The sequence below is a fragment of the Phalaenopsis equestris genome, unplaced genomic scaffold, assembly GCF_001263595.1.
Source record: "Phalaenopsis equestris unplaced genomic scaffold, ASM126359v1 Scaffold234078, whole genome shotgun sequence".
NCBI classification, from domain to species: Eukaryota; Viridiplantae; Streptophyta; class Magnoliopsida; order Asparagales; family Orchidaceae; genus Phalaenopsis; species Phalaenopsis equestris.
The window spans coordinates 171,936-192,410 of record NW_018252004.1 but is presented as its reverse complement, the minus strand read 5'-3'; the positions used below and the strand labels follow the sequence as shown (position 1 = coordinate 192,410).

The 20,475-nt window shown below is 33.1% G+C and overlaps 1 protein-coding gene across 3 annotated transcripts; it reads left to right on the top strand.

Annotated features, from left to right (window-relative positions):
* The first annotated feature begins 4,165 nt into the window (after nt 1–4,165).
* On the top strand, nt 4,166–19,490 carry LOC110038830. 3 transcript variants are annotated; one of them, XM_020743743.1, is made up of 16 exons: nt 4,166–4,711; nt 4,968–5,008; nt 8,420–8,536; nt 10,329–10,391; nt 10,535–10,645; nt 14,119–14,202; nt 14,287–14,405; nt 14,484–14,585; nt 14,958–15,074; nt 15,911–15,976; nt 16,636–16,702; nt 17,040–17,093; nt 17,190–17,273; nt 18,448–18,498; nt 18,601–18,639; nt 19,204–19,490. In XM_020743743.1, the coding sequence occupies exons 2-16, from the start codon at nt 4,991–4,993 to the stop codon at nt 19,330–19,332; spliced, it is 1,221 nt and encodes a 406-aa protein (XP_020599402.1). In that variant the 5' UTR covers nt 4,166–4,711; nt 4,968–4,990; the 3' UTR covers nt 19,333–19,490. The 3 variants fall into 3 exon arrangements, with proteins under 3 accessions (XP_020599402.1, XP_020599401.1, XP_020599403.1); XM_020743742.1 differs by having other exon boundaries at nt 10,532–10,645; XM_020743744.1 differs by lacking the exon at nt 8,420–8,536 and having other exon boundaries at nt 10,532–10,645.
* The last annotated feature ends 985 nt before the right edge of the window (nt 19,491–20,475 follow it).

Sequence of the window (20,475 nt, the reverse complement as noted above, 5' to 3'; positions counted from 1 at the left end):
CACTGTGCTTTGACCAACCGGCAAAACTCAGTTGACATTTTACCTTAGTTTGACTGGCAGCCCTGGCTCGGTCAACACTTCACTTTGCCTTGATCGACTGCCCCGGGCCCGATCAACATTTCACTTTGGTTCGACTGACCTCCACTACCCGGTAAGCAGTTCACTTTGCCTTGGTCTGCCGCCCCAACCCGGTTGGCATTTCGGCTTGGTTTGACAGGCACCCCTGGCCTGGTCGACATTTCACTTCATCTCGACCGACTGCCCTAACCCGGTCATCATCTCTTTGGTCTGACTGGTTCCTCCGACTTGGTTGGCCCACCACTTGCATATTGCATCTTTTCTTACATGTGCAAGTGCGTGTTTGCCTACTTGTATGGTGTATTTGCATCTTGTATGTTAGTTTGCATGATCATTATCATTTGCTTATGATGCACCTCTTTAGGTCACTGCCTCTACGACATACATAGTTGTCGGGTCACTGCCTCCACAACATGCCCATCTTCGGGTCACTGTCTTCACGATACACTCATTTTTTGAACCCCTGCCTCCAAAACACACATCGTTCGGTCACCGTCTCCACAATACACCCTTCCCGAGTCACTGCCTCCGTGACACACCCATCTTTTTTAGGTCACTGCCTCTACGACACCTAGTTTTCTGAGTCATTGCCTCCTTGGCACAATCACCCTCACCGCTTCTTGTGTGTGACTGTTTGCATTTGCATTTGCATGCGTGCATAGATTGCGAGCCTACTCATTATGAGAGTGATCCTATGTTGGTCGCGATATCTTAACAAACATTGCTTGTCAGGTTGATTCTAATGAGCAATGTGAGTTATGCTATCATGATTGACACAAGTATGACTATGCTAAGGATCCAATAGATCTAACTCGTGTCACCCGACATATTACGGGTCCACATTTAATGGTCGTTATTTTAAATGTTAAGGAAAATATATTTTTTTACATTTTATATCCACTATAGTTTAAAAATTAAGCATAAAGTAAACTAGGCCATATGTAAGGACAACTTATTTTTCAAAATCCACCTTGGGTGACACCCTTTAGATCCCTTGGATCGTTAGGGCAGGGCCGGTAAGGCGACCCCGTCAACGTCATAGTTTACCGAGAGACTGACCTTGCATTTAGATGCTGGTTAGGGCACTTTCTCGTTAGTTATTGTGCTAGGCTAGGATTTAAGATGCTAGATTGTTCTTTTTTGACGCTTCTGACTATTATTCTGTGGTGTTTTTCTCTTATGCTAGCCATGCATTGCATTTTATACTTTTTTGGTGTGCTTGTATGCCTATTGTGCATGGTAGTAGAGTAAGGCGTTCTTGTGCGGGGTATCGTGTTTATACATATGCATACACATTGGTACAATAAAAGGGAAAGCTTGTAATGATTTCTAAGCCTATAAGGCACGACCTATTCATGTAACATAACTTTCCTTGCGAACGTTTTTTTTTTCTGCAGGTTGAGTCTTTTTTTTCGCGTTCATATGTGTTTTATAGAGTTCTTAGGCCAATTCTGTATTGGAAATAAGGTATGAACACGAGCTTCAAGGTGAATGACACATCAAATCGCGTGACGGGGACCAAGAGTGGCAACTCATGTTCTATACCTATATTTTTATATAGAATTAGAACTGGGCATATATATGCGGAGTCTGACTGCTTTTTCTGCTTTCTTGGGATATGTTGTCGACCCAGCGATATTTGACCACTTTTATATTCTATTTTGGAGTGCTTTCTTTTTTGAGTGCCTGCATGTCTCGATTATTTTCTATTGTTTATTTTTGTGCATCTGGGATTGCTCATTAAGGACTCTAAAATTATAATTTTTTTACTTAAAAAATTATAATAAAAGATTAAAATAATCAAAATTTTAGGATTAAAACAGTTAGGATTTTTAAAACTTGTCTTTATTTTTCTGCATGGCCTTTGGGCCAGTTTTAAAATGGGCTGCATGCAGGGACTTAACCCATTCGTTTTTAATAGGATCTCCACTTTTATGATTGTGATAGATAACTACATCATGTTTGCATGTCCTGAGAAGAAGCCACCGTGCTTCTCCAACCCGATTGACCCAGTATAGATTTCTATATAGGTAGTTGTCTAGAGCGCCTAGGGTGTTAGAATGCTCCCAGACCCAGACAAGTATAAGTCCTCTTGTCGAAGCGTTTCCATCTTTGTAGTTGAACCTCTTTTTCTCCTTCTTTTCCTGAGGTATCATCACCACATTGGCGGGAATAAGTCCCACCTCTTGAAACACCAACTGATAGTCATGTGATAGAGTTTCCTTCCTTTGACCTTAGGGCTACCAAGATTCCATATGGACGTCGTAATTCACGAATTGCTAACGGGGGGTCTCAAAACGTGTTGGGTCAACTTGAGGTGACGGGTTTGTGGCACCCTAACCTGGCTACCTCTACCTTTTAGGGAATACTCTTCCTCTCCTCTCGACTACCTTTGTTGAGCCCTTTCTCTCCTTTTGTCCTCGTTGGCATCATCTCGACGGTTTGATTGTCGATAAGCTATCACCCGATTGAGATACGACGATTTATCCTCCGCTCTTATGCATGTATGTGTTTTGACGTATCGAGATCCCTCGTTGGAATGATTCAGTTATTTCACAGGCTTTGTATGTCGATGAGCTGCTACCCACCTGGGATGTGAGAGACTCACTCTCTGCCTGATGACTTAGTGAGACTTAGAAGCATGAGAGCATTCCCCTTATGAGAAAACCTTATTTTATAGCTCTGTGTTAGTTGTCATGTCAAGCAAGCAAAATCCATTTGGATTAAGAGTATTATTGGGCAACCCCCTGAGATATAATTAACCAAGTAGAATACGTCATTCTGGGAGCATTCATAACCTCAAAACAGGCACCTCCATCTGAACCTCTAGTTATGGGAGTTTACGTAAGCATTCTTTCATGTATATTGATTCAAGGTGTTTTCACCCAATCTTGTTTGGGCGGATATACTTACATATCATTGCGAGTTTTATCGCATATATGCTCTTCTCGTTTTGTTTTTTTCTCTTATTTTTCGCTTTATCATATGTTTGTATTTTTCGGTTCCTCTCTTCTTCAAGCAGTTCATATGACTCAGAAGAGATTCTTATTTGGGAAAGAGAATTATACGATAATCGACAAGCTGACGCCTCCTTCAAAAATAAAAGAGAGAAAAACAAACAAAAATATACTCCTGATTTAAATGGGTATGTTCTAGGATATTTCTAGTGTTTATATGCATGGGCTTTTCGTCTGGTTGCTTTTTGGCTCAATCGACTATACTTATTTGGCTTAGGGTCGACAATATCAGCTTTTTCGGCGTGGCTCGATTGGTTAATGCAGCCTGTTTGTCGATTCTTGTTAACTGTGAAGAGCCTCTGGGCATCCTTGGGATGGTTGACTCTAATATAGGGTATGCTATCACATCATATTACCTTTTCTGTATTGGTTGGTTCGAACGCCCCTTTATCTCATTTGTGACTTGACGCATGTTCTTCCATCCTCTGGTCATCTTTTGTTTGTTTCATGATCCGACCGTCTTTTGTTTTACTGACTCAACACATATGATTTCATTCAGTCGGTCAAATGGGCCTCACCTCTTGGCGGTGAGCCAGCCTTCATCGTAATCTTCCCTTCTAGACTGTTAGATCCTTTCAAGATCAACATTGACATATTTTTTACATACACTATGAATTCACATACCTAACGCCTATTTTTTATTTTTTTTTTGTTTTACATTTACTTTACCAAATATTTCATATCCTATATTTTTTACATACACTATGAATTCACATACCTAACACCTATTTTTTATATTTTTTGTTTTACATTTACTTTCCCAAATATTTCATATCCTAAAAAAAGATCATTATTTTAACTTTTAAAATTTAAAATATATAAAGCATGTATGCAAAAATTGAAGTTAGATTATAGATATATAAATATAAAGGAAGTGAGTGGTATGCCTCTAAATCTTCTAATATAAAATTTAAATCTTAGATAAGTAAATCTACAAGAATTGGATGGGTGTTATTTACGTTAATGCCCCCGTCTAAAACTGGTATATCTGCAAATCACCCGTTTTATTTTAATAAAGAGCCATTAATTTTAAAATATATGACTATAATTAGCCAAAAAAAAATAACATTTTCCACTAACACGAACCTGTCGCCCACCCTCCCTCCGCACTTCTCTCTTTCTCTCTCCTTGCTTGTACCCAGTCAAAAGCGACTCTTCCCTCTTCTGCAAGAGAGAGATGCAACAGAACAGCAATCGTTCCCTTCCTCTCTATACCCCCTTCAAACCCTAGCAATCCTCGAGAGCAAAAAAAAATTAAAAAAAAACATTCTTTTGCCCCAATCTTTTTTTATTCTTACTTTGCTTCCGTTGAAAGTTTGGCTTAAAAATTGGTTTTTTATTTCTCAAATGTTGAAGAAGCAATTTGATTGGCTTTGAAGAGTCGCCTCGTTCGATGCTGTTTTTGGATTGCCCGCATGCGTGGGGACGTATCTTTCTCAGACACAGGAGCGGCGGTACAAATCTGAGAGGAGATTCGTACTTTAGTCTTCCTCAGGTCTTTCTGTACAGCGCTCGTACGCTTCGTATTTGTAGTCAGGGGAATTTTGGGTTTTGAAATAAATGATCAAATAGTTTATGATCCAGATTTGAAGCCATTTTGTTGCGGAGAAGTTAGGGTATGGCCACCGAATTTTATGTTTTTGAGTTTCAGATTATATGGTTCTGTATCTGTCATGGTTTCTGTGTTATGAAATTATGAGTTTTCTTTTTTGGAGTTTTCAACGGTAGAATTCAGTGATGTCTAACTTATATGCTTTTTGCTGCAACTTGAAGATTGATTCCTGGCTGTTTCTTCTGGTTTTATTATCCTTCGCTGATTGTGGAGCTCTTTTGTTTCAAAATGGTTTTTTATTATTCTTTATTTGTTTGCAGGTCTGTTGTTGGGATTGGTGGAGATGACGATTCGAAATTATGTAAGACGTCCTCTGTTAAGCATGCGGCTCTTTTCATTCTTGACTTATTTATTTTCAAAAGCGTAGGACTCAAATTTTATTAATAGTTCTGCGATTTTCTTCTTATGTTGTACTCTACTATGCTTGTTTTGGTGTTTTTTATGATTTAAAATCATATATTCTGTTGAAGAATTGATGTTTTGCTTATAGGGCTGAATAAAAGGTTCAACACTTCTGGATGGGTTTTTATTTGTAGTATCTACCAAGGTTTTGGATATGAAACAATGGGAATTTACGGTTTGGATTGTTTGGTTTGAAATAGTATTAAGGTATATCATTTGAAAATAAGGAAAATTACATACATAGCACCTAATTCTTATCGATTTACCTATCTCACACCTAACCTTCCATTTTTACAATCATAAAACTTTACCTATGGATGAAACGGTGAATTTGACAATTAAAAAGTGATGATGAGTGCAACTTTTCATATGATGTTTTTGATTATGAAAGTTTAGATGTGACATAGGTAAATATGAAAGTTTTTGGGTGCTATGTATGTAAAATCCCCTTAAAAAAATATGTTGAAAAAGACTATACATTTTATGCTTGTTTATTTTTTGGGGTTTTTACATACATAGCATGCAAAACCTACTAATTTGCGTATCTCACACACAAAAGTTTAATATTATGGATTCCGAACTCCTGTTAACGACTCCGTCGCCTTCTTTTCTATTGTTCGACGATGTGGGAGCCGGAGAAGTTGTCTCTGTAAAGAGAAAGGGTCTAGAGGCTTCGAAGCCAGAGAAGGCCACGGTCGAGCTTGCTTGAGAGGGAGAGGCCGTCGAGGGTGAGCTTTAGCACTCGGTTGGAGATGGAGTCGCTTTTGACTACGAACTAGTTGTAGGAGGTGTCGTCTTCGTTCCAAGATGCAAGCTTGGAATGGGAGTTTTTTAGGTCGGATTTGAAGACAATTAGATGGGAGCTTCGGAGGAAAACTATGGGAGTTTCACTGCCTTCGCGAAAGATGGGAGCTTCAAATGTCTTTGTACGTCGCTATGGTTGTAATCGAGCTGAGTATATCATAGTCCAGACTTGGCTTGATGTGATTATAAGTTGTTCATGTTCGGTTTGAGTTTGTGTCGAACTATCATATATTGTTCAAACTTGATTTGTTAAAATTTTTCAATGTTTGAACTTGATTTGTTTATGACCAGTGAAAGAGTATTTTAACAAGTTAATAAAAAAACTAAAAATTCAAATTAATATATAGATTTTTATGTAAATATCTCAATAAACAATTTCATAAATCTGTTCTCATTTACTAATTTATAGATTATAAACTCTGTAAAAATAAAATGTAACTCACGAATCATGATCATATGAGATGTAATCTCTCATATTTTATCATTATTATACTTTCAAGTTTGTATCCAACTCCGAAATTCAAATGTAAGTGTTGGTTCTCCTATAGTGATATACGCTTGTTCTTTTCCTAGCTTTTTTGAACAATTTTATGGATAGCTTATATTGAGTTGTGGCATCATCCTTATTGCTAATCATATATAACTCACAATGTTGCACTACACTTTTTCAACAATACTTCCCAATCAGGTAGGATTTAAGAGCATAGTGGAAATGAGAGATATATGAGATAGGCTAGAGTTTCAGAGATCCTTGCACACCGTGATCTCGTTGTTTTTTGATGTTTGCACGCCCTATCAACTCAGGGTTTTATATATTTTGAGCGAAATTGGGAGACGTGAAACTGTGAATGGCCAGAGGAAAAGTGAGGTTTCCGAGGGTTTAAAATTAATTTTAAGGGGCATTCATACATACCACATAAGTCTTATGTATTTGCACATCTAACACCCAAATTTTAATAAAATAAATAAATAATTTTATGTTATGTATTAATAAAATAAATATATAATTAATAATTAATAAAAAATATTATTGATATAATAATATATTACTATTAAATCTTTAATTAAAAAAATTATATTTGATTAAATTTTATTTAAATAATATATCATATATGATATTAGTTGTCATCGAGCTTAATGTCGAGTAGTTAACAAGTTACTTGTTGAACAACAAATGAATTTGTTCTTGAACATAAATGAACAAATTCAACTATATTCATGTTTAGTTCATTTAAGCTCTGAGCTTTTAAAAATTGTTCAAATTGTTCAAGCTACTAATTTGAACGAACATAATCGAGTATTATTGAGTTCGAATGCATTGGTTCATTTACAACCCTATACGTTGTGATACTGTCGATTGAAGGAGCAACATGGCTGGGGCAGGAGGAGAATGAGAAAAGTTTTGGAGGTTTTTGTACACCACAATCCTGTTGACTGGAGGAGCAGTAGGGTCGAGACAAAAAAAGGAAAAAAATAAGAGTTTTGGAGGTCTTTGTACGTCGCAATCCTGTTGACTAGAGGAGCAACGACTTATAGTAAAGCCTGAACTTCCTCGATGGCATTTCCTTGTTGTCGTCTATTCCTCATTTTGTTCATCGACGGAGCTCTTCTTACTCTATCTGTTTTCAACGGAGGCATTAACTTGTGTTCGAAATCCATAATATTAAACTTTTATGTGTGAGATATGTAAATTAGGTGGTTTCACTTCCTATGTATGTAAAAAAACCTTATTTTTTTAGCAAAATTTTTTTAATCTTAATCTTAGGTTAAGCTATTTGGAATATATGCAAAGTTTTTTTTAATCTTAATCTTATTTTTTTAGCAAAGTTTTTTTTTTAATCTTAATCTTAGGTTAAGCTAAAGAATGTATGATGAATTTAAATTGTGGAGGATATGATAGTTATGCCAGCTTTTACATTTTACTAGCTCATATGCTCATTGATTATTTTCATGATAATTTAATTGCCGGTAGTATGTTGTAGTATTTTTTATTGATAATTAAGCAGCAAGTTGTTGTGTGTATCGTTAATCATGGTTAATTTTTTTATCGGCTCACTTGTTGCAGCTTAATATCTTTGATGAATATGTCAGCAAATAATTGTAATTTTCTCGTTTCTCCACGAACAGGCTTATTATCACTCCAAAAGTTGGGGATAGTTTTTTGATGATTGAAATTCCATTAATATTATTTGTAAAGCATACTTATGCTATTAATAATATTAGTCATTAATTTTATAAATTAGTGATTATTGATGAGGACACTGATTAAGATGCTATGCATTTATTAATATATAGATAATAAGTCGTATATATAACTTGCTGTTGACATGTTGATTTTGGGCAATTTATTAGTAGCTAAATCATTAATGCTATTGACATTACTTGAAAATTTATGTACTATCTAAGAGTGCATTTATTAAGTAAAATTTTGAAGAATAATCTACTTCTCAAGTTTGTATCTTTATCAATATTATTTTTATGATCTCCCTTCCTTGCATTGTTGCAGTGTCATCTACTTACGGATCCTGTCCAGAAGAGAGCGTGTCTAAGCCATTACTTTCCAATGGCTATTTTTTTATGTGTTTGTTTTCTTGTTGGGAGCCCATACGTGGTTAATTACAAGGTAAAATGTGATTTCGTTAAATACTCAATATAAGTAAAAACAGGGGCGGAACCAAGTTATGTTTGCCCTTCCTGAAATTTGAGATTTCTCTATATAGATAGTAAAATTTAATAACTTTTTCTTATATATATATACTTACAAAAATCAAGCAATGTTGATTTTGCCCACCCCAAAAGACAATCTTGGTTCCGCCCCTGAGTAAAAAATACTTATAGATTGTTGTGCGCTGTATAAGAGTTTGTTTTATTCATGTTCACTTCTTTTCCTTATGTATTTTTTTTTTTTTTTTGGGATTATGCAGTTCTGAGACCTACTTTCACGCATTCCATTTTGTAGTATGTTTAACGAATAATTATATGGCAAGATGTGAAAATGCTGCATATTCTATATATGCTTCATGCTGCAATTAATATAAAAAATATTTAAATTCATTTAAATAAATAAGAATTTATAACATAATTATTTTGAAATAATATGTAGTGCATATATATATATATATTTCATACAGTTAGAGCTAGAATACTAGTTGATGCCCCTTGGCTTAAGGAAAATTTTCTCTGGTATATTCCTGTAGATATTATGTAGGTTTAGGATATAAAATTATTTTTTGAAGGCACATACCTGCTCAATCATATAAGTAAAAATAGTCACTAGTTTTAATGCATCTCATTACATTCTTGCTGGCAAATGGCAATTCTTAATTTCAAATGTCATGCATTTAGTTTAATGCCATTCTAGTTTAAAAATGTTATCTTCTTTTGAAGAATTATTGTTAATTATTATTAATTTTAACCATCTTGATTGAAATAATCTAGATATCTTCCAATTTGGTTTCTAGGTGATTACTGTAATCTTGGCTGGTAATGTTATTCATATTCTGTCAGTGTAAAATATGGCATATAATCAAACTTATAACATAACATTGTATGAAGCCAAACTTCTCATAGACATCTGAGATCTTTTTGCGCATTGTATTTATACAATGTAAAATAACAACATCCATCTTAGATTTGGTTCAGGATTATTTATAAAAAAGTAGACAGAGCTTTTCATGTAATAATATATTTTGTGGAAGTTTTTGCAAGTATTATAGGCTTTTTCTCTTTCGACAAAGTCAGGCAATTACTTGCTTATAGTTACCACAATCTAGCAGATTTTGTTATAAAAAATTATTTCTCATCATATAAATTTTTAAAAGCGGCAAAAAAGCTATATTGCCAAACAGAATTTTGACAACTATTTCAAAAACAAAACTTTTAAAATACGACCCCGCAGAACTGTATTTTGATGGTTATACCAAGGCTGGCAGCTGATTTGTGGAAATTTATTGTTGATCGTTGAATGAGGCTGCAGTATTTTTCAGCCTGATTTTGGGCAGCCAATTTACTGTGCTAACATTTTTTTTTTTTTTTTTTTCACCGAGTGATTCTAATTATAAAAATGTAATGTTCTATGCTTTATTAGTGGTAAATTTTTTCTTTTCTTAGGGAGTTTACATACATACGATAATTTCTATGAATTTACATATCTACCACATAACACTCCAATCCTTAGCTTCACATCAAAAATAACACCTTCACTATCTTTTTAAAAGTAAAATACATCTTCTCATCGGTAAGTTTATGATTCCAAGATGTTATAAGTGTAAATATCAAACTTTGGGTTTTAGATATGTAAATACATAAAAATTGTGTGCTGTCTGTAAATTTTCCTTTATTTTTTTGAAGTTATGCATATTGATAAGTTTTTTTAATACAGCTCTATGAAACAAAGTACATGCTTTTCTGTGCAGAAAATAAGATCCGAATACGGAATAGGAAGGCTAATGCTTAACAGAAATTCTAGTTTTTGCGAGGTATGCTTATTTACCACTGTATCTGCAATTGTTTGTGCTAATTTATACCGTGATTGTTGTTCTCTTCTAATTTGTAACGGGGCCTTTCAAGCGTGTAAACAAGTTTTATGCTTTTTTGGTCTGCTTTTTTTTTTGGATAGCAAAAGCATGGCAAGCCTTCAGGGAGTGAAGCTCTGCCTCAAGGCATAATTAGTAAAACATCAAATTTAGAAATGCAGACAATGGAGTACTCCCTGAGTTCTTCAAGTGGAATGGTATGTGAAAGCTTATTCCATGAGGAAAAATTTAGGCACGTTGCTGTTTTGCTTCTGCAATTATTGCACTTCATTTGTTAAAATAGATTTACATCTTTAAATTTTTATGCATGATTACTAATTTCAATTTGTTTCTATTAGTTGATGTTAGCAAATACCATGTTTGTTATGGTAATATAGTTATTGTGGCCTTAGATCTTGAAAATATTCAAATTTGATGTTTTTAGAATTTTATTAACCATGGCACAAGTTTGTGAAAATTTAGTATTGGAACCATTCAATGAAATCAGCGGTCTCCATCAATTTGCTTGGAAGGGGTAATTAATTCTAAAAAAAAAAAAAAATGAATGGCATGTTATTTTGAAAGGAAATACTGAGACAGTAGGAATGGGTTTAATAAGTTATTGTGCCAAGGGAGAGAACTTAGTTGCTTCTTTTGCGCCTACATGATTTTCGCAATTTACATACTGAAATTATTTTTCCAGTTAAGGCAATTAAATGACTGAAGACATGAATGACCATCGACGCGTCAAGTCTTTTTTAGTCTTTATTTTATGAAATTTTTGTTAATGTAAGAGATCTCTGTGAAGGAGAACGGGTTATTCATTTTGTCGGTATGCAAGAATAGTAGAGGTAATAATTGATAGGAAAGATAACTGTAATAAAATTTTAAGGTTTTAAAATCGGGCCGGAAATCGAAAGAAAACAAATTCAAGATTCAATAGTGGAATTAGAGTTAAACTGAATAACATAATAATTATTAAAATTATTTTAATATAATTTAAATAATATAATAATGATGTAATAATAATATTATGATAGTTTAATATATGTTCTAATTTATGAGACTTCATTCTTGAATTTTTTAATATAATTTTAAGTCAAAGATTCTGGACATGTTTTTTTTTTTTTTTTTTTAATTTATATCTTTCATTTTTAACATTGCAATTAAAATAAAAAACAAAAAGTTCATCACCAATCTGCCCTGCTCACTGCTTTAGCTCCAGTTCAACTCCAGTTCTGATTGGTTCAGACCAAATGTGATTTTGAAGTTGGATCAAACCGACCCGAGGATTGGTTCACTGTTGAATTGGTTGGACCAGCTGATCTAGTCTTATTTTTATGTTCCCACAATTCCTCTTGGAAATTGTTACTTAAATGAATAAAGGCGATTTTTTTTAGGTGACCAATTTGAAGGTAAAGCTTAAGTTTGATAATCATGAGTAATTTTTTTCTGTTGAATGTTGGCTATCAACAAATTTTATTAGTAAATGTGATTTATTCTTCGATTGAGCTTTTGTTTTGCCAAGAAAGTTAAAGACATATTGAAGGCTATGATAGTAGAACAAAAAGAAGATAGCTCTTAACATGCAACGGTGGATTAGCGTTGATACATTTAAGGCAATTAATTTACAATCTATTGTTGTATTGGGAATTTAAGAGGCAAGAATCTTGAAAAAAAATGAACTATTTGGTAAAGAATTATCATTCTAAATGCATATAATGAAAATGTTAATGTTAAATCAACTTCGTTGTGGTTTTGTTTCGGGGTTGGCTCATGTTATTGTGTGATAGGCCTTAGGTTTTTACTCAAAATCACTTGACAAATGTAGTTGTCCATAAAAGCAAGCCCTTAAATTGGGAACTTCTACTCACACTAGAGTTTGTTGCTTTATCATTTGAATTTGTGAAGCTTTCAAAGTAGACCGAGGCCATTGTTCTCTTTTTTTATTCATGCTCTTCTTCTATGATTAACAATTTCACACGAAGGAATTGTCAACACAGGTATGTTAGAGCTCGCATGACTTTTTTTGTTCTTAAAATAAGATATGATTTATATGACAAATTTACAAAAGGAAAATTTTTCTCCCTTGATATAAATGTCAAGCTTTCATGTGAAATATTTACCGGTTAATGATTTGTTTTGAGTTACTTTTCGAGGCAAAGTGAATCTTCATTGTCTCTACATTTTTTCAATGAGGAGAATTAATTTGTTCTCAAAGTACATATACATCTGAGTAAAAACAACAATATTTATTGGCAATGATGTAATTTCAGTAGTTAGTAAGTATTAATAAAATATGTTAAAAATCAAATATTGTGGAGGTTGGTTCTAAATAATTCAAATTACTTACAGTATTCTATGATTTATCAAGCATTTGGAATCCCAATGAGTTACAATACCAATTTATCAGAGGTGTTGCACTGTTGGTGTCAGTTATTATTTTTTTTGCTCATTTAATCGCTACAAAACCACCCCAATATTGGTTTTTTTGTATTTGTTGACACATCCTTGGGATTTAACAATGGTAGAAGGTATAGTTTTAGATGCTTTTCGAATCTTTTTTCATATGGCAAGCTAGAAAACGCAGACCAATTTTAGTTGCCAAGTTTTTGTCATGTAGCTCTAATATTAGTGGTTTTTACTCCATTTGTTACCCCTTTTTACATGTCTGAGTAATTTTATTTGTCTGTCATTCTGATTTTTATTAGTGGAAATTCCAAACAACTTAGTATGAGAACATATGTTATGCCTAATATACACAATGATATGCTTACAGTTAAAATTTTATTATTTATTCACCCTTCATGCAGAGAAGGTTGTTTCAAATTCAAAGTAGCCGCAACATATGAATTCCAAATTCTACAAGCCCTATAATATTTTAAGTTGTATTGTTAAGCTTGTCCTTCAAAGGGTTAATGTTGGTAGAATGGAGTCAATGGAATTGAGTTTATTTTAAATGATATTGTAAATAAGCAGATTTTGACTCTTTGCTGAAACAATAATTAGTGGTAATCTGAAATTAAAACCGTAAGTGCTATTATGTTAAATTTATGTCAGATTGCTTGACTAGTTCTCCGAAAGTAAAATTGGCATGCTCAGGTTTTCTTATGTTTCTTTTTGAAGTTAGAATGTGAGCTTGGAGAAATGTGTAAGTTGCCTTCCTTAAGCCCTATAAGTTTTCGTAAATCTACCCCTCCAAATTTAACATTGAGGGAACCTCTTGCACTATTTCTAATTGGAGTGTGCATGTGGATGGTTTGGTTTATAAATTAGCCCAAGCCTATCGGTCATTATTGTAAAACTCAAAAAATAGACCAATCAAATTATTTATCAAAATTTAATTATAGCTTTAAGTATAAACCAATTTAACTTTAGCTTAAATAGCATATATTAATAAGAATGCAAAATTATATTTGTTAAAATTTATAATTTTGACGTGTGAAATAGATGATATATATTTTGATTTTTATGTCACTTGTTTATTTACATGATTTTATTTATTTAATACTTGAAGAAATTCATATAATATTGGTTTTTTGTTTGATCTATTTTACAGAAGGAAAAGCCAAAAAAAAAAAAAACTAAAAACTAAAAAATAAAATTAAATCTAATAGCTAAAATTATATTTTAAACAATTGAATCAATTTGGACTTTAATATTGTGTCTCTTTTTTTTTTGTGGGCGATAGGGCAAAGTAGAATCCTCAAAGAGTTTGCTGGCAATTGCTGTTGGAGTAAAACAAAAGAAAGTTGTGGATGAAATTGTTAAAAAGGTATTTGCTTGGAGCTGATGCCCTTTCCTGTCTGATAGTGCTTCCAAACACATAATTGTATTCTTATTACTGTTTTATTTTCAGTTCTATGCAAGTAACTTTGCTGTGATGCTTTTTCACTATGATGGCTCTGTGGATGAGTGGAGGGACTTAGATTGGAGTGATAGTGTCTTACACGTCTCTGCAATCAATCAAACAAAATGGTACAACAGATTTTCTGCAAATTTTGATATTCTTCTGGATTAAATTGTAGTTATTTTACTCTCTATAATGTGAAAAAGGTGGTTTGCCAAGCGTTTCCTGCATCCAGACATAGTTGCCGAGTATAATTACATTTTCCTTTGGGATGAGGATCTTGGTGTGGAAAATTTTAATCCCAAACGGTATTATTTCCTTTCCTTAAAACTTGGGTGTTAATAATTCTTATGTATTTGCTTGTCTCACACCTAATCTTTCATATTTACATATAGAACTCAAATTTTTATTATCACGTAAGAAATAGCACTATTATCACTTTTTAAAAGTGAAATACAGTTTTTCATGTATAGGTTTAGAGCATGAAGGTGCTATCTATGTATGTAAATTTGAAAGGTTTATGTGTGAGATATTTAAATAGATAAGAGTTGTGTGCTGCATATGTAAATTTTCCGTATATATAATGTGGTGTTATCATCACACCGGCTGCTTATTCTTTTGACTGATTACTGGTGATTCGTTTCGAGTGGAACTGTTTCAATAACACATTTAAGATTCAGGTATATATCAATCATTGAAAAAGAAGGGTTGGAAATATCACAACCAGCACTGGATGCTTCTAAATCTCAGGTGCACTATCAAATCACTGTACGTATGAGGAAAGGAAAAGTGCACAGGTTCTTCCGAATATCCTTTTTATCAAATAACTCTTCTTGTTTGATTTGCCAGATTCTAACACTAAATTAAGGGTGTAACTGAGCCAAGATGACTACTGAGCCAGCTCGAGCTTGGCTCGATAAATGGCTCGCAAGTTGAGCTTGATGAGCTAACAAGCCAAAGCTCAAGTTAGCCCTTGGGTTGTAATCAAGCCGAGCCGAGCCAAGTCGAATATGCATGGATTGGACTTTGTTTGCTTGAATCATAAGTTGTTCATGTTTAATTCAAGTTGAGCTGAGTTTGAGTTATTCTTCATATGCATTGGTTGATTTACAACCCTAATCAACCTCGACTCGACTCGTTGGCTCATCAGTTAGCTTCTTCAAAAAAATATTAATATAAAATGCTCTAAATATATGTTAAAATTCAAGATTTTTTCTATAATTTATTAAAATTGTTTTCAAAAGATAAATTTTTTATTTTATAACAAGTGATTGGCTATTATTTATCTCTTAATTGTCCGTTCTATTCTTGAATAAATATTGTTTTATTTCTTTTATAATAAGCAAGCTAGCTCATGAGATGACTCGAACTCGTAGAATTTAGCTCAAGCTTGAGCTTGAACTAGGTCAAAACAAGCTCAAGCTCAAGTTGAGGGTGGCTCGAGCTCAACTAAACTCATTTATACCCCTATTCTAAATCTTAATTTAGTTGAATCTTGCAATGTTCCATACATTCGGTGCACTGGCTTAGAGGATACCCACCTTTCTTGTTTCATGTATGGATGTTTTCTTGATTTTTTTCCCAATAATTTTAACATTTTTTAAAGCACAAATTTTTTTTTTTCTTTGAACAGAAGAACCTACAAATTCAGCGGTGGTGGGAGGTGTTACAAGAATAGTACAGAGCCACCATGCACAGGGTGAGTTTAGTTTGGCTCAACAAACCTCTCTAAATTTACACATGTAACCTGCAAGCTGTTTTTCCCCATTTCTCTCGTCATGTTCTCTTGCAGTTTATTCTGTCTCTTATATTGCTATATTACTTGAACTCACCCATCATTTTTGCTTTGTATTGCCCATTTTTGCTTGCATTATCTTAAAATCATGGACTTTTGTTTGAAATTATTTACATTCTTGTTTGCCAATGTGTTCAGCTTTTCTCCAATTAAGTATTGTTTGTTTGCTTGTTTTATTTTATTTTTTTGGAAAATTTACATAAATATCACACAATTTCTATGTATTTACACATCTAACATCCAAAGTTCAATGTTTACACTTTTAACACCTTAGTGTCATGAACCTAGAAAAAGATATATTTAACTTTTAAAAAGATAGTGATGATGATCTTTTTGATATGAGTGGTATGCATGTAAATATAAAAGTTTAGGTGTTAGATATGTAAATACATTTGAATTATATAATATGTAAATTCCCCCCCTTCCTTTTAAATGCAAGTTTAGGTGTTAGATATGTAAATACATCAGAATTATATAATATGTAAATGCCCCCCCCTTCCTTTTAAATGTAATGCAATCCGAAATTTAAAGTTGTCATTATGTTTGGATCATGCAAATTTCAGGTGGGTAGAAATGATGGCTCCTGTTTTTTCAAGAGCTGCCTGGCGTTGCGTTTGGCATATGATCCAGGTATTTTCAGCTCATTCTTGATCGATTGCATCAACCCTTTCATCCATCCATTTTTTCGCTTCCGCTACTTCATTGATCCAACAATTTGGGAGTGTTTGGAATCACTTTTGATTTTTGTTTTTCATTTTGTTTTGTACATTTTTTTACTTCATGTTCAATTATTTTTAAAAGCACTCAAAATATTTTTTATATGCTTTGAGTATTTTTAAAACTAATTTAATTTGTTTTTCAAAACAAATATATTAACATGTCAAAAAAATGAAAGTGATCCCAAACAAGTCCTTAGCATTGAAAACTTTTAAATCATGCATTTTTTTCCTTTCATGCAATATGGCAGAATGACTTGATTCATGCTTGGGGGCTGGATACAAAGCTTGGATATTGTGCTCAGGTATATGCTTCAATCATCCATATATTACATGGTTATTTTTCTTACAATCATGATATTTTCATGCATTGAGATCTTTCACTTTTTTCTTTTTTGGAGGGTGATAGAACTAAAAATGTTGGAGTGGTGGATGGTGAATACATTGTTCACAAGGGCATTCCTTCACTTGGTGGTGATAGCAAGGTAAGACTAATCTTCAGACGAACAACAAAAACAATAACAACAACAACAGCAAAGCCTTAATCCCATTACGTGGGGTCGGTTACATGAATCCTTTTTCTCCATTGTGTACTATTTTTACACAATGATCAAAAGGATTCATGTCATGATTTTTTCGACAAGTTTTACGTTGGCTGTCGACTACCTAATGCAACCCTCCACTTTTCACATATGGGTTTGGGACCGGCAATTTAAAGGCCAATCTTCAGACCATTTTAGGATTTTTTGTTTGCATTTTTTGCGCTGTATAACATGAGAAGTTTGGACCTTTTACGTTGGTTGTCGACTATCTAATGCAACCCTCAACTTTTCACATCCGGGTTTGTGACCGGCAATTTAAAGACCAATCTTCGGACCATTTTAGGATTTTTTGTTTGCATGTTTGCGTTGTATAACATGAGAAGTTTGGACGCATTGTTTCTATAGCATATTTTGCTAGATCATTAGTTCCAAGTTATAAAGCCAAAATTTTAACTTTAGAAGGAAGGGAAAGTTTCATGCATACCACAAAATTCTTATTGTATTTACATATCTAACACTTGAAGTTTGATATTTGCATTTATAACATTTTGGTGTTATAATGCATGAAAAAGGATAAAAGTATCAAAATTTTCGCTCCACAGTATATGGAAGTGTTAGTTTAATCCCGAGAGTTTTTTTTTTTTAAAATAGTCTTCATTGAGGACTATTTTAGGCCCCATCAAAATAGTCCGAGGACTAATTTAGCACCTTTATAAACCCTGAAACCATGCATGAAAAGGTGCATCTCACTTTCTACAAGTTAAAACACCGGTATTTTTGATGTGATATGAAAGATTCGGATGGTTGGAGGTAGAATGTAAAGTTTAGATGTTAGATATGCAAATACATAGGAGTTAAGCGGTACGTCTGTAAATGCCGCTCCGACGAAACATTTTCCTCCTTTTTTCCGCGTATATTTTACCAGGGAATTCCAAAAAACACCATCTTACGCTAGCTCATATTTTATAATCTTTTCTCATATTTTCCTCCTCTCCGACATCTTTCATACTCTTTTCTCCCTGTAATTTTAATCCGCAGTATCGATCTTAATTGTTAAAATTCATAATTTAACGTTCAAATTCTCTTTTTGAATTTATTTTCTGCTATAAATGTCCAGACAACAGCTGCTCCCAACTCTTTATCAGATGCTTCTGATGCAAGCAGCCCGGTAAGTTGTACAGCATATATCTATCTATCTATCTATATATATATATATATATATATATATATATCTGTGGATTGTATTTAATTGTTCTTTTTCTGGATTCAGGTGCGGTCTGGTTCAAGTGCCATGAATGGTCGATTAGCTGTGAGTTCTGGTTCTCCATGCCCATTGTATTTGCATTATGATTTCTGATTTTTCTACAGCTCTATGTTTGTTCTTTGGGGATTTTTTACATAGATACCGCTTAATTCCTATATATTTACATCTCTAACCGCCATACTTTTTTACATTAATGCGCTGTGTAAATCTTTCATATCACAACAAAATCATTATTATTTTAACTTTTAAAATGTGAAACATTGCCGGGTAATATGCTATGTAAATATTGAAGGAGAAAATATTACATCATGATGTAGTTTGCGTTCGGAGTGCAATAGTGGGGCGTCACGTGTTAAGTGGGCTTCACCGTTATACGCTGGTATTGGCCAATGTTAAAAACGGTGGAGCCTACTTGACATGTGACGCTCCATCATTGGACTCCGAATGCATTAGGAGTCCTGATGTAATATTTTTTTTATATTGAAGTGGTATGTATGCAAATCATCTTTGTTTTTTACTAATATTTTATCTTGTGTAAATAAAATGAAGTTTAGGAGTTAATTGTAAATAAAAAGAAATGAAAAAAAAAAGGTGGTTTTAAATGAGCAGATCCGGAAGAGGTCGTATACGGAATTGGAGATGTTCCAGCGGAGATGGGAAAATGCTGCGGCTGCGGATCACTGTTGGGTTGATCCATATCCATCCCATTCAAAGTCAAAGTCTAATTCTTCGAGTTGACTGCCTCGTAGCCGTTGGATCGTTTTTACAGGCCCGACGGTAATCTGTGGATATACCAAAAAGTATAGGGTTTTTGATTTGTGTACACATGCATACAGGAATGTAGATTGGGGGTTTTTTTGCAAAGATGACAAATACTGAATTGATTTTCATTACAGTTAATATACAAATTCTGTGAAATGTAAATGCAAATCATAAAAAATAGTATAATTTATATTGTATTTTTAAAATTTTTATTTTAATAGATTAATTTGTTAGTATTTATTTATGTTTTTTAACTTGTTATTAATCTTTTTTTAATTTATTTGAGTATTTTTTTATTTAAATTTATAAAATTATTTATTATTATATTTATATAAAGAATTAAATTTATTTGATTTTATAATTTGTCTACTTGTTTTATGTGAAATGTCAAGAAAATTAAAATTTTAAACTTTATAGTCAAATTTAAATATTAGGTTAAATTTTTGGCTTGCTTAGTTGATATAAATAAGTCAAATATAAATTAGGTATAATAATTAAATAATTTTAAGCAGTCTATTTATGAATATGCCGAACTTAAAATGAAGCTAAATTTAAGTATATTTGAAATTAATGAGGGGGATGTCACCTCCTTAAATTAAAGAAAATGTTATGGGCAGATATGCTAATTCAATTTATGTAATTGTTTTTTAGCAAATCTCATAGTGCGTGTGAGTGTGCGTGTCTGTGTGTCTCTAGACGAGCAAAGATTTGTTTGTTCGTTTTACACTCATTTTGGCTGTGTGTGTGGATATATACATATAGGGCTGTCAATTTGGCTCGTTCGTGAACAGTTAGTGTTCAGCTCGTTCGTGAACAACAGTTTATTCGCTCGTGTTCGGCTCGAAAAAAAAATTATATAACTAACTTTTTATATAAGAATATATTATATGTATTGTTTATATAATAATATATTATATATATTTATGTCTAAGTTTAAATCATAACACTTCATGCGGCAATATAGTTAAAGTCTTCTTTTGTATATATTTGATCCAGATTCGAATCTCACACTTTATATCTATTTTTCTCAATTTTAGTTTAACGAGCCAATTTCGAGCCGAACACGAACACACTGTTCACGAACCGATTTCGAACGAGCCGAACACGAGTCAAGCCTGA

Coding starts and splice junctions, on each gene's coding strand:
- LOC110038830 (XM_020743742.1), top strand. Junction 10,392..10,531: donor GAAATTCTAGTTTTTGCGAG/GTATGCTTATTT, acceptor TTTTTTGGATAG/CAAAAGCATGGCAAGCCTTC. Junction 17,274..18,447: donor CACTTGGTGGTGATAGCAAG/GTAAGACTAATC, acceptor ATAAATGTCCAG/ACAACAGCTGCTCCCAACTC.